The sequence below is a fragment of the Taudactylus pleione genome, unplaced genomic scaffold (genome assembly GCF_031769625.1).
Source record: "Taudactylus pleione unplaced genomic scaffold, aTauple2 ptg000019l, whole genome shotgun sequence".
Classification (NCBI taxonomy): domain Eukaryota; kingdom Metazoa; phylum Chordata; class Amphibia; order Anura; family Myobatrachidae; genus Taudactylus; species Taudactylus pleione.
This window is the reverse complement of record NW_028284421.1, coordinates 3,236,399-3,251,757: the sequence shown is the minus strand read 5'-3', so window position 1 is coordinate 3,251,757 and position 15,359 is coordinate 3,236,399. Positions and strand designations below refer to the sequence as shown.

Genomic DNA, 15,359 nt, shown 5'->3' with positions numbered 1-15,359 from the left:
ATTGCCAAGGTGACTGTGATTGGAAAATCTGTTACTCAGAACTATGTTTCCTGACTCTGTTTTCTATGTGTTCTTCTAGCCAAACAGGTGAAATCTTTCCAGAAACCTGTTATTATAGCAGCTCCTCAGAATACAACGACCTCCCTGCATCAGTCTGTTACCCTGGAGTGTTTAGCTACAGGCAACCCTAAACCCATAGTGTCTTGGAGTAGGCTGGGTAAGAGTTAATTTTGCCAAAATAGTATATTGCGAGAACCTCAGAGATTATGTACCAAAAATGTAATCCTTTACTGCCATTTTAGTGTTTTAGACATAAAATTTATTACAGCGGTACAGCAGCGTTTAATTATAAAAAAAAAAACAAATAAAACAAAACTCTCTGTCCTAGACCATAAACCCATTGACGTCTTCAACTCACGAGTGCTGGGTAATGGAAATCTTGTTATATCTGATGTGAAGCTACAGCATTCTGGGGTCTACATCTGTAGAGCGTCCACCCCAGGAACTCGCAACTTCACTGTGGCAATGGCTAACGTCTTAGTGTTGGGTAAGATCAATTTTATAGTGAGAACCAGGGTTTACTCATTTTTGTACAGGAAATAGTATGAAAGATGGGGAAAATATAGATCTATACCTAGTTAATGTATCTGTACATGTAAACTACAAACTATATACAGGATAATTTAAACAACACGATACTATGCATTCTGAAGCTACAAATTACGCCTGCATTTTTGAGTTAATACATAATTGGATACATTATCTGGAATTACATGCATTTCCTGTAAAATTTTTGGTTTGTTACAGGAAATGCATGTAATTATTTAAGGTTGTACTAAACCTGTAAAGATATGTTGATCTTTTGGAGGATAAACAGAGGTTAAGCAGCTCTGTCTTCCCAAGAAGTCATTCAAAATATGCGCTGTGCATGTTGCCATATTTCTGCGAAATTATGTTCCCATTGCAAATCGCTGACTGGTCAATAATAAAAAAAAAAACATGTGAACAGTAACATATATTATAGCAGAAACCTTTTATGTGGAGCTTGAAATTAAGTGTTGTAATTTTTTGGATTAGTCATACTTCTGGTGCCACAAAATACGTATCGTGCTTAAGTTTAACCTGTTGAGGAGTCAGCAGAGGGTTAGAGAGCCATTGAGATAAAGATCATGCCCAAACTCTTAGGAGTCACAATTATAATTTAGACTCTGGTATCATGTGATTTGCGGCTAGCCAGACTTGCTTTATTTGCCGCAAGTATAGAGGCCAGAGTTTCAGTTAAGTGCATTTGCTTAAAGATGCGCCTTGGTGCAAAATGAAGACACTGCACATGTGCACAGCACCCATCCAGAGATCAGACATGTATCTTATACATGTGGCCCTGTCAGCTTGGAGATGTGGATTAGGGGTGTTGCAATGCAGTACAGTAAGGGTACACAGATCATGCCCATTTGAGATGCATCCTCTTTTGAATTACATTTGAAATACATAAACTACAAGTCTTAAATGACGTGCCTATATGAACCAGGGTGAAGGTTTTGGAGTAAATGATGATGATTGTCTCATTTTTAATCCAGACAAATATACACACACGTGGAAATCACAAGTGTGCAGGCGCACCAGTACATAGGATATATACAAGGAGAGATCAAGCATCACTTGCTTTAGCTTTTTCTTGTCTCTGTTATACTTTCTTTCCTACAGCGCATCCATCATTTATTGAACGTCCAGAAACCTTGACGAGGCCACGTGCTGGAACTGCTCGTTTTGTGTGTCAGGCTGAAGGCATCCCAACTCCAAAAATCTCCTGGTTTAAGAATGGCAGAAAGATACATTCTAATGGAAGAGTAAAAATGTACAACAGGTAAAAATAAAAACTCCAAGCCGACACATGTATACAACATATTAGGTTACATACAATGTGAACTGTGTCTAAGTACATTTTCACCAGCATTATGCAATTGAATAGAGCAGTTCACGATATCAGTAGGAGAGAGGGAGCTTGCCAATTTTTTGTGTACTCACAGTAACGACCACGTTGGTTGTATAACATTTATTTCACTCCGAAGAGTCACCTGTAGTTTAATAAATCCACAATACACTACATGTTTGGTCTCATGTTTAAAATTTTATTTATATATATTTATATATATATATATATATATATTTACATAAAGTAATGTATGTATATTTGGTATCTGCTATCTTGTCTGCAGCAGCATATCTTAAAAAGCAAGGGTTTGTTGGGTTAGCACTACACTTCATTTCATGTAAGCTCTGTGTCTCTCTTTTTTTTTTATACTAGTAAACTGGTAATTAATCAGATCATCCCTGAAGATGATGCTGTATATCAGTGTATGGCAGAAAATAGTCGAGGCTCTGTCCTTTCTCGAGCAAGGCTGAAAGTAGTGATGTCTGAAGACAGACCCAGTGCTCCACGTCACCTCCGAGCTGAGACAATGTCCAGTTCAGCTATTATACTGTCGTGGGAAAGGCCCCTCTACAACTCTGAAAAAGTAATTGCTTATTCTGTGCATTACATGAAGGCGGAAGGTAAGAATAAGTGAATTGCAGTGTGTATGTGAAAAGCCTATAGATTTCTGACAGCTGCAAGTGGCTCTTCCTATAAGATTTCCCCTTCCGGAGCCACTCTAGTACTAGTTTTCAATTAAATTGTGTTGTGTGTGTATTTAATCAGCTGTATAATTCATCTGTGCTTGGTTTACTGCTGCTAGCTTATTATTGTTACTTTATTCTTTTGAAACTAATAAGCCAAAACATTTGTCCAATTGGCTACTGACAAAAGTACAAAGAAACTATGTTCCTACCACTCTCTTATCTACGTGAATGGTTGCTTGTTTAGATAAAAGAAAACATCCTTTGTAACTTTGCTTAATCAACTTGCGCATCATCATATTTCCTGTGATGATGAATGAAATCTAATATATAAATAGTTATTGTGTGTAAAAAAAGAGATGCTGTTCAAAGAAAGCCAACAGGTGTCCTTTAAAAAGGGACAAGATCTTGCATTTAAATTAATGGGTTAGTGTGCTGGGCAAACCAAAGGTCGGATGAGAGTACATGAGTGTATTAATTCCTTGTTAGCAATTGGAAACTCTACAAAGGGCATAGTGATTATGTTTGTAGGCTGGTCTCACCCCCTATTATGGTCATTTCATCAGTCCCCTGCATGAGGCCCAGTGGCTCATTCAATCCAAGAACAAGGCCTTTTAATTTGAGCTTAAGGATCTTGTTTAGCGGGTCAAAAATCGTGCCACGACATTCCTAATTAACAAACCATCAACGGCTCTGTTGTGAGAGGCCGGTAATCTTGTCTAATTAAAATGCTTTTTAGTCAATTCAGAAATGTGGGAAAGCTTTGTAGTGGAATTTGGTCCTGGGTTTTGTTTATAAATTTAAAAGTAATGAGTGGTGGGGGAGTTTTGATTAAGTTGACATGTATTTGGTGTGAAATGGTCTTGAACCAACAGCCTTCAAAAACCTTATTCCGCCTACTAGCTCCTATGTTTAGGAATTAAGACACAACAAAGGGAATCACGGCAATGTAACCCTCTGCATATTTCAATATGAATTGCTGAAATTTTTCCTAAGCTCATTAAGACACAACACATTTATAGAGAGCGTTCTCTTTCAGTGTGGCTGCCTTCATCTTATCCAAGCGCTGTAATAGGTTTCAACTCTATAATCGCTTCTTCTACAATACAGCTTTCTGTGCAGTTGTTGTTTCCTATGAAACGGCTTGTTCTTGAATGGCACGTGGTTTGTTTTTCCCAACATTTAATCACATGGATTTAAGATGAAGGTACTATAAGTGGTTAAATGGTAAATCTATTTTGCAATTTTTTTTGTTTCTTCAATGGAGCAGTTTGCCAAAACTTGCTGTGACTAGTTGCGGAACACAACTTGATTGTTACTTTTAATGGGCTCAATAGAATTGAATTTCCAAATTGAATATAGCACAACACACATATATTTATGTTTGTTTGTGTTCCTAATTATTCCGTGATCAACACAATAAAATGCTGATATTTGGGATCCTATTCCCAGAAGGGAATTCAGTTACCCATGCCGTTCAATTCAATCAGCGGGGTTCACCCCATGTGTTAAACCACAGAGGTACACTTTTCATTGCAGCTTCAGGAGCTATGAGAAAAGGCAGCCACTGGGGTTTAACGCGCTTGGGAAACAAATATTTATTCCGCACTGTACCCGGAATCAATTTGTTAGCGCACATTAACCCCTGGTTTACCTTGCATGGTAAAATGCTATTTAATTGAATAACATTTCCTTGTGCGGCGCAATCATTTAGCTGCGGGGCATGTTCCGCGGCTAAATTAAATCCTCCCATAGTATCAAATTTTGATAGAGGCTGAATTTCAGTTGGTAATCCTGCTTGTAAATAGAAGATTTAGGGGAATTAAGAAGATCTGTTTATCCAGAAGATGTTTCCTTGTATCACTAAGACCTGTACTACAATTTTACTCTATTTAAGACATTATTCTACTCTCACTGTTTCCCTTTTTAGTTTAAATGGAAATTATGCTTAAAGAGTAATACACTGATTATTACCAAACTGGCAAAGAATATATGAGGTGGCAGGGAGGACTGTGTACTGTGGAATGAAGCATTTCATTGGTTATCCGTGAAATTTCTCCCATGCTTACTGCTAAATGGGGAATGTGCATGTCACTTAAGTATCCTTACAGTGTCCAATATATTCACTTTTTTAGTACAAGCTTCAGCGGTATGCCATTGAATAGTTGATCTATATGCTTCTGTTTTACCACAGTAATGTTGGCAGAATATGGTATAAATAAACCTTGGGACTTCTGTAGGAATTAACATTATAATAGTCCGGTTTTAATAGTGTATGCCAAATTACAGTTCTCTCCCATCCAAACCTCACAATGTAGATCACTACGATATTTATGTGATCACATACACTGTTTATTGTTCTTTTTTTATTTAGGTATAAATAATGAAGAATATCAAGTGGTTATAGGGAATGACACAGATCATTACATTATTGACGACTTGGAACCTGCTAGCAACTACACATTTTATGTTGTAGCCTACATGCCAATAGGTGCAAGCCAGATGTCTGATCATATAACACAGAAAACACTGGAGGACGGTAAGAGGTCACACTCACTGTCTTTCCTCTGCTGACTAAAAGTGTGCTAATGGGGTTACATCTATGTAACAAATGTAAATAAAAGAACATACACATGCTGGATATTTTGGCTATTGTGTTAAAAGCTTTTCTTCTATGAATGAACATAAAAGGTTTGTAAATTGTAAATATATTGTGTTATATTGTGTTATACAGTATGTTAACAACATGATTTGGATTATTCTTATTCCAGTTCCGCTGCGAGCCCCAGAAATCAGTCTAACAAGCCGCAGTCCCACAGATGTTCTTATCTCATGGCTTCCCATTCAGCCCAAATTCCGTCGAGGAAAGATCATCCTTTACCGGTTATCATTTAGAATGAGCACTGAAAGCTCTGTCCAAGTACTTGAACTTCCAGGGACAATGCATGAGTATTTCCTAGAGGGCCTGAAACCAGACAGTGTCTATCTGGTTCGTATAGCAGCAGCAACAAACGTGGGGTGGGGAGAATCATCAGTCTGGACATCTCACAGGACACCCAAAGTCAGCAGCATTAGAGGTAAGTGTTTTGGCAAGGCATACCGCTAGGGGTGTCGTGTGCAAAAGCTTCACTGTGCCTCGTTAGAATATCTTAATATGTCTGTAGCATATAACTAGGGCCAATGAAATTACTTTTTGGTTAGGGTTAGGCTGTGCGGGGTTAGGGTTAAGCTGCGGGAAAAGTGTGTTAGGGGAATGGTTAGAATACTTACCTGTATTCGTTGGGATTTCCACCATCGGGATTACCGCCGGATTCTGACCACCGGAATTATCAGAGCCGGATGGCGTACCCACCCCCCATTTCATGTCAGTTGCATAGTTCATGAGAGCTTACAATCAAATGTATGAGTATATTTAAGCACATGTGATACTTGTATCATATCTGGGACTGCTGAGTGATTTCATATTTTGCATCTAGCCAAGGTTTGACTTTCATAAAAAGTCTGTATAGAACTTCAGAAATGTGAGAGCAGCCATGCTGTGGAAGTTTAGAGAAGTTTGACATGGAGAAAAGGGATACACAGATATTATTGCTAAAAGAGGCCATCCGCACAGTGATTTGTAGAGTAACTTAAGATTGTCAGATAAACTATGTTGGGATCAGAGAGCTGTCCCTAAGTGACAGCCTAAGCAAACAAGATAGTAATGCAACGACTTTGTGACTTTATTGTTCTGGGTCAACAGAGAAGTCTAACAGCGGCTGTACTTGATAGACCAGTTTGCTTTAAGCTTTACCAGCTATGTAATTATATATCTAAGCCTGCTAAAAAAAAAACCCCATACAATTCTTTCTAAAGTGTAAAAATGACATTCCCATCTTTAAAGTAAAGAATCCGTAAACAAAGGAAACATACTTGTGAGAATGTTTTTATCATATGGCATATAAATACATTAGATAAGGATATCATATTAAGTACAACTGTTCTTTTACAGCACCAAGGTCTCCAGAGTTACGTTTGGATCCCTTGAACTGCACAACTATAGCTGTGAGATGGCAACAGGATCCTGAGGACACAGCAACCATACAGGGTTACATGCTGTACTATAAGGAGGAAGGGAAGCCAGAGAGTGGACCTATCCTGCTGGATGTGAAACACTTTGATTATAACATTGGGAGCTTAGGTAAGTGTGTAGGTGCCAGTAACTAAACAGACCTATTGATATCATGTTTTAGGGCCATTATGTCTGCGTTAATGTTCCCTAATATACAATCTCTCTCTCTACTAATGTAAATAAAATATTATGACAAAGATGTCAATCAAATAAGAAATCTAATGTTAAACAAAGATCTGTATTACCATAATATGATAAAGGTAATAACTATGATATAAAACTAAAATCGCATCCATACATGGCTGCTAAACAAAACACAGGCAGAAATCAGGCCTCACATGGCAAATAAGGACCAAGTGTAATCTCACTCATTGTAAACAATATTACACAGCCAAATTGCAAGCCACCATGCCAGCTACATTATACAGACCCCATTACTCGCTACATTATATAGACCCCATTACATCTCTACATTAAACAGACCCCATTGCAGAGGCGCCATATTTTTGCTATATTTTTTTTTTTGCAACAGCTATTTGTGTATAAACATGTAAAGACTTTTTTGTTATATTTTTTTTAAGTATTTTAGAGGCTAGGGGGTGTATTTACTAAAGGTAATTTTAATCAATCTAAATCGAAGGTGTGTTTCTGGGGCTAAATCACACATTTACTAAAAAAAAAAAAAATCCTAAATTGTCTGTTAATAATACCCCTTTTACACCAGAGCAAAAACCTGGGTTTTGCTGGGTCTACCCGGGTCACAGCTCAGTGTAAAAGGGTCCCTGAAAAATAACCTGGGTCAAGTGACCCTGCAATCCAACCCAGGTAGCTACCAGGGTTGGACCCAGGATGGACCCAGGTAATGGTGCAGTGTAAACGGTGTAACCCGGGTTATCTGACCTTGGTCATGCCTAAAATGAGCTGATTGGTGGTTGTGGGGCATTCACCTCCCACTTTTTATGAGTTCAGTGTGAACAGGGCTGACCTGGGAGTAACCCAGATCGAAGGTGCAGTGTAAATGGGTCTGACCTGGGTCTTACCAGGGTTGGAACCATGTCCAAAAACCCAGGTCAGACCTGGGTTTTTGGTGGAAAAGAGGTATAAGTGGGATTTAGCCTCAGAAACACAACATTGATTGATTTAGATCGATTTAAAATCGATCATAATCTATTGAAATCGACCTTTAGTAAATATACCCCCCGAGGTCAAACAAAGAAATGTATGAAAAACTGAAGTGGGTTTAAGGGTATCACTGTAATAATGTTACTGAGTTATAAATATATATATTTTTTATTTGATGTTCCATTGTTGCAACTGAGTTTCATAACAAAAATGCAAATGTTATTAATAGGTATGATGTCTAATATAATGGTTTATATGCAATAGTCTATGCAGTGGTGTCCCTCCCTGCAGTGACACCTGGTGCGGGGTGGGATGCCTTGTGCGCGGAAAAGCCACGCGCGCCCCGAAAAGGGGGGGTGGGTGACACCCGGGTGCGGCCCGCACCCCCCCTTGTGACGCCACTGAGTCTATGCCTAGTGGTCCTGAACTTCGGCCCTCACGGTACCCTAACAGTCCAGGTTTTAAGGCTATCGATGGTTAAGCACAGATGACTGTTATACTAATTAATTAACTTGTGCTCAGCATAGCTATCTTTAAAACCTGTGCTGGAAGGTTGCCTTGATAATCGAGTTTGGGAAATGCTGGCCCATGCATTCCATGCTGCAACTCCAGTGACATGGCGACAGAGTTCTGACTTCTGTATAATGTGCTAAGAATGGATGGTACATTTCCGGTGTTCACATCATCCATCTAACATCAACACACATTAACAAATAGTGATCGTCTCTTAACCTGCTTATATTCAGTTGTTGTAGACCTAAAAGTCCCAGTGTGCTCTGCCAGCTAAAAGCTCATATAAGACATTTTTTAAAATCTATTAAAGCAAACCGGCAACCTGACGCTTTTTATTGCTGTGGAAGTAAACATTCAAATAAGAGGCTCACAGGACATGTCAGTAGAATTTTATTTTTTGTTGTTCTTAATATTCTCTGGTACCCTTGTGGTTTTCACCAATTGTCTTAAATGTGGGTGATTCCCAGATTCTTGTACCACTTTGCCAATTACCCCCTTTTCCAACTGATTAAAGCTGCCCTGTATGTATAATCCAGTCAGTCAGTATGGTCCTTTCACGTCACTATTGAAGTTGTTTTAATATTGCAAGTTTTAATCAACCTTTGAAATCAGATAAAAATGAACAGAAATTAGTCATTCATCTCATCCAAGGACGTCTATATCTTCATATAAACGTATACTCATTTAAGAAATCTGTTACCGTTTATGTATTATATTGCTGGCGCTGCTTTTATCTTTGTCTTTAGTGAAAACCAAACACAGCAGAGGATGTATGTTTCGTGGGTGCACTGGGTGATGCCAAATGTGTGCCTAGAGTTGTAAATGTACATGCATAGTTTTGTCTAGATCTAAACATACAGTAACCTTACTTTTTCAGTGATGGAATTTGATTAAGGTAGATGGTTTATGCATGCCCAGCCACCTGACATACTACATTGAGCTTAGTTGGGGCAAAAGAGTCTGCATGTTTTTCCTTTAAATATTTTAAAAACTGTACTGAACAAGAGCTGTGAAGGAATATTCTCCCAAGCAATAATACAGGGGGTGAAATCACAAATTTAAGGCTAATGGGGCTGTTGCCACTCTAGTCAATGGACATTAAGGGGGAAATGGCTGAGCTAGCACAGAACTGAACTTGATGAATTACTATCACAGAAAATCAGTGAGTGTGATTAATCAGCAAGGCTTTCCAACAGCAGGCTGTGAGTTTCTGAACTTTATTAAATGTTTCAACCAGCAACCTCCATTCCTTAATTGCAAAATAATACACCCTCAACATATAATATTGACATTTGACTACTGCAAGATAATATTTTATGTCATAATTACAATCATAATCACATGCTCTCAACTATGCATTATGGCCCTGATTCAGAGCCGCTCGTTCGTTCTGACCGATGTTCGCACATCTGCGCATGCGTACGGATTTTAATACGCATGCGCGAACCAGTCAGTGCAGCCGAAAATCGTTTGTTCGCTATATAGCGAATGCCTGCTATTTTGAGTGACAGAAGGAGGCGTATGTGGGTGGTAACAGGGAAAGGTGCTTGAAAACGGGGGTGTGGAATTCGAACGCAGGCGTGCTTAAAGGTCAAAACGGGCGTTTTAAGGGAGTGCATAATTACTACAGCAGCGTCATTGACCACGTCACTTGGTTTTTTTTACTCAGAACTGCTCGCAAAATAGCGGTTGAAAAAACCAGCTACAAGAATAGCGAGCAGTTCATACGCTGTTCGATGTACTCGATTAATCTAATAAATAGCGGACATGACGTATGGTGCGAGCGGCAAGGGGGCGTATTTTTCAAACTTACAACCGCAAGTTTTGCTCACTCGTTCAGACTTAGAGGCGTGAACAGACCGCAATTAGCGAACGGTTCATTTGAATAGCCACCCCTTGTTTTAAAACGAACGACCGCAAATAGCGAGCGGCTCTGAATCAGGGCCTATGTCTATTTTGTATTTTATTTTCTTCTTAATGTAAAATCCTACATTATGTGGGTTGCATAGCATTGCCTAGTGCGACACTATTACAAGAAAGTTGTTTTAACGTAATTTAAATATAATGACAGAATTATTTTAGGCTGGGCAGCTACTGTATAGTTTGCCCTACCCTACCTTAATGCTGGCCATACACTAGCGCAATTTCTGGTTGATTGCCCGATTGTCGACGCGCCGTACGATGAATCGTGTGAAAATCGTGTGAAAATCGTGTAGTATTTAGGAAGGAATACGATCCGATGCGTGCTCCCACACCTCTTAAAACGTATCATATGATCAGATGTGCAGCCCATCATATCTTTCGTGATAATATGCAGATCGTGCCGTGCATTTGCGCATGCAATGCATCGTGCGTCCGACCATCAGAACGGCGTCATTTGTTAAAGAAAATATAGACTGATGCATGCACGGGTGAGCGAGATCTGTGAAGCATGCATCGGTCTTTAATTAAATAAACACAGATGCAGGGATGGTTCAGTGAGAACGCCATGCCCCCCCCCCCCTTCCCCCCCCAAAGAGCAACCAGCCCAATGCTTTTAGTGACCCAGTACTGGTTGTGCAAAATACGGGGGTCAAACGAAGTAGAGGTCCCCCGTATTCTGCACAACCAGCACTGACCTCTGATCCAGTCCTGGTTCTGGAAATACAGGGGGAAAAAAATACGTAGGGTCTCCCTGTTTTCCAGAACCGGACTTTTTCCACCTGGGGGCTGGTGCCACAGCCCAGGGAGCCGTTTCACCGGGTCCCCAAGCCGAAGCATCAACCCTGACCGGTGATCAGTCCAGGCCGAGGATCCCTGGGGAGCTGGGGACCCCCCCTCCAGGGCACCCCTGGCTTAGGCTGATAGCCCGGGGCTATCCCCGGCTCCCCTGGGGCGGTGTATTGTAAAAAAATAAGTGAAAACATTGTCTTTACGAGTAGAACTGCAGGTACCAGCAAGCCTCCCCTGCATGCTGGTACTTGGAGAACCACAAGTACCAGCATGCGGGGCATTAAGGGCCCGCAGGTACCTGTAGTTCACCTGTATAGAAATGTTTAAATAAACACAATACACACACACTGTGACAGTATAGTTTTAATACATACATACACACTCACACATACTCACCGACATTACCTGGACTGGTCCTCTTGTCCCTGTAGGCATCCTTGGTCCTGGGGTGCCCTTTATTGGGGGGGGGGTCCCCAGACCACCAGGGATCCCCGGCCTGTACTGACTAGCGGTCAGAGTTGATGCTTCAGCTTGGCGACTCGGTGAAAGGGCTCCCCGGGCTGTGGAATCAGTCCCCCGCTAGAAATAGTCTGGTGCTGGTTCTGAAAAATACAGGGGGACCTTCCGCATTTTTTCCACCTGCATTTCCAGAACCAGGACCGAATCAGAGTCCATTGCTGGTTGCGCAAAATACGGGGGACCTCTACGTCGTTTGTCCCCCGTATTTTGACAACCAGGGCTGGTTCTGACTAGCCCGGTGCTGGTTGTGCTTACATACGGGGGACCCCCTACGTCGTTTGTCCTCAACCAGCACTGGGTCGCTAAAAGCCCGGGGCTGTTTGTTCTATTGGGTGTGGGGGGGCACGCCGTTTTTTTTATTTTTTAAACACTTTTATTTTTTCACAGATGTACGGATGTTTCTCACTGAACCATCCCTGCATATGTGTTTATTTTATTAAAGACAGATGCATGCATCATGGATCTCCCTCATCCGTGAGTGCATCAGTTTTTTTTTTTTTTTTAACAAATGACGACGCTCGGATGGTCGGACACACACGATGCATCGGGGCGAATGATCGTACGTGAGATCGTATGAACATAAGCACCAAATCGTGCAGATGGGACTGCCAGGTAGCTGCCGGGGAGTTCAAGGGAAATTGTAAGATGAATCTTATATTGCTGGTCGAACTAGTGTATGGCCAGCATTACTATTAGCCAGTTAGTGATGATATCCAGTAGCTATTGCGTGGTATCACAGTGAAAAATGATAAACCATTAAAATTGAGGAAAAGCTACAGTGATAACAGTTGCAGCTTCACAATGTAGGGACAGATATTATCCCAGTAATACAACAGTTAACATTTTAATTTATTGGTGCAAATATCATGATAAAATAGGTAACAACTATGACTTTCTTATCGCATATTCCCCCTCTATTTCCATATATATACATTATATATATATATAATTTATATTACTGGTCCAGGCTGCTCTCTATATTAAAGTAACTGATTCACTGATCTTGTTTCATATGTTTTCCTATTTCTTTCAGTTAAAATGAAAATATATTTATTTCTTGATGCATTGATTCACTCTTGAAGTGTTTAGCATATGTATAAATTATACAGACATGCAGACTATTCTGACACTTCTCCATAATTGCCCTAGTTCAAAGAAGGATAAACATGTTTTATTGACCATATCTGCACAAGCAGCTGACATTAACATCAAAGCATTTTGTCTTTTAATGTCTTGAACATATTAATAATGAAAAACCTAATTTGCATGTTTATGTTTTGCACACTTTGTATTGCTAGGATGTGAGCTCAGGTAGTTCCTTAACATATGTTAGAGATGAACAAAAACAAGTACCTATAAATACTGAATGTATTCAGTTCTGAGTGTGTTCTGAGATGTCATTCACGTGTGGAAAAATGAAGTAAGTTTCATAGCTTTGGTTTGTACTATGCTGTTTTTGCTATTGGGAATACTAGGCTCATGTCAGCACTATTTCTATCCTTTCTAAAATGATCTTGTGAAAGACAGCCCATAAGCTGGATACACATTAGATCGAAGGGTCAGCCTATCTGACGATTGGTAAGCGCATACACACTTACCACTCGGCTGCCCGATTTGTTGGGCTTGACGTCACAACTGGACAGGCATTTAAATTTGCCGCCCATTTGAGTTGTCGCTCATCTGCGGGTCCCTGCAGAATGTGTATGGTTGATCGTCGGGTCACCCGTACACACCTTCAGATGACGATATATCTTTCAGATATATTAGTCATCTTCTGTGCTGCAGGGCCTATCCGATAAGTCTGTGTTCACAGACATATCGGGTGTATATACCCGCCGATGTACTATAGATATGTCTGACATTCAGTGGAATGGACGATATATCTCTCAGTGTGTACTCAGCTTTAATTTAGTGCATTATCACTAATAATATTGCCCTTACAGTTTGCTAGTGCCTGCCTCTTCCAAATGAATTCTATGGTCTGTGAACTGACCCTAAATGCCTAGCATTCCTATGTTAGAATTGTAAATAAAGTCTAGAGTACATATGTAGATAAACAAGCTTACTAAATAGTCTCCCAGTGACAAAAGAGGTTTTAATAAAACTTGAATTTTCATTTTTATTTTACTGACATCACCAAACTTTTGCTGCCATTCATTTTATTTTAAACAACCAGTAGAGTTCAAATTCTTAATGGTACTAACTTTAGTAGTTTAAAAAAAATTGGATGTTTCTTGCTTTCCTACAAATAAAATATATACCAAAAGTATTTTGTCAAAAGGAGTTTATTTTTAGGAAAATATAAAGCAGATGGAATATGTCAGCCATAATATACAGCAGCATAAGTTCTAGATCCTGGAAGAAGGTGTCACCTGAAGACTCTAGTTGATGTAGCAGAAACCAGTATTACAGGTTCTGGAAGTTGTGTTTTTTTATTCCTCCATTTCAATTTGAATGTGTCAGTGTTTTAATGGGTTTCTTTGTGGCAGGCACTTTAAAAATCGAGTTGTCCGGATTTCATTAAGTGGTTTAAAGGAAAATGAATTATATGGCCATTTTCATGAGGTTCAAGAAAGCTTTTGTTGTCAGGAGAATTTATGCAAACCTCTCTGTGTCAGGTGGGATTCTGGACACAGAGGTCGTGTGGCACAATTAGGGGGAGGGAGAGAGAAAAGGTTGGGATGATGACCAGCGGAAAAGGTCTTCACTAATAATAAAACTTCGGGATTGCCTATTAAAAAATACATTGCATTTGAAGTGCTACTTCAGTAGGATTAGGAGGAAAAAGGCTACCCTTTAGCAATGACTGACATGGGCTTTTTTTTTAATCTGTCTTATTCTCTTTTGTAATATTTTATAAAGGCGCTGAGAAGTAGAAATGCTCTTATGCTCTTATGGAGGCTGATGGAGAATGAGAGCAACACAAGTTTGAATTGTAAAATTGCTCTGCGTATGCCTAGAAAACAAGCTGCACATATATGCTACCGTTCAGACTTGTGTGAACCTGACATGCACGCTTGTTTGCACCCAGAGAAACAGGATGGGGTAAGGAGCGGTGGACTAACTTTACTGAGTAAAGTAAGGGCACTGCAAACAGATGCAGACTGTCACGGAGAGCCATATACTGTACGCTTGCCCAAGCTGTACTATTTGCAGATGCAGAGTCCTGGGGCAAACACTCTGTTGTTGTTATTATTATTATTATTATTATTATTATCCTCTATTTATATATTGCCACAAGGGTTTCACATGGGTTGGGTACAGGATTCCGGCAGTTAGAATCCAGACAACGGCATTCGACAGGGTTAGCATACCGACACTTTGTTGGTCTATATCCTAACCCTCCCCCTCATCCTACCCTAACCCTCCCTCCCCGGTGCCTAACTCTAACCTCCCCCCCATAGTGCCTAAACCTAACCTCCCCTCCCCGCACCCTAAACCTAACCCTCCCCCCTTAGTGCCTAACCTTCTCCCTAGTGGCTAACCCCTAGCCCTCCTCCCAACCCCCCTACTGGCCTTTGGGATTTCGGTGGTAAGGATGCAGGTCCCAAGATTCTGACAAGTGTTAGGATTCCAGCAATGGCACTACAACCGCCAGCATCCTGACGGTCAGGATATTGACCGCATCCCTTTCACAGTGCCTTACAAAGTAGATAAGCAGAAACAGTCCAAACAAAACAAGAAAAAAATAATGCAAAAGACTTGCAGTACAAAACATTGCAGAACATGGGATATATACATTGTTGCATATGCAGTCATAATACCC

The 15,359-nt window shown here is 40.2% G+C and overlaps 1 protein-coding gene across 1 annotated transcript in view; it reads left to right on the top strand.

The window, feature by feature from the left end:
* Positions 1-15,359, top strand: part of PRTG (protogenin) — a 114,972-nt gene that overhangs the window by 45,511 nt on the left and 54,102 nt on the right. The window contains exons 5-11 of the mRNA XM_088443075.1: positions 80-217; positions 389-547; positions 1,705-1,864; positions 2,306-2,553; positions 4,991-5,155; positions 5,388-5,693; positions 6,608-6,796. Coding sequence (XP_088299201.1) covers positions 80-217; positions 389-547; positions 1,705-1,864; positions 2,306-2,553; positions 4,991-5,155; positions 5,388-5,693; positions 6,608-6,796 — 1,365 coding nt within the window. The remainder of the gene's footprint in view (positions 1-79; positions 218-388; positions 548-1,704; positions 1,865-2,305; positions 2,554-4,990; positions 5,156-5,387; positions 5,694-6,607; positions 6,797-15,359) is intronic.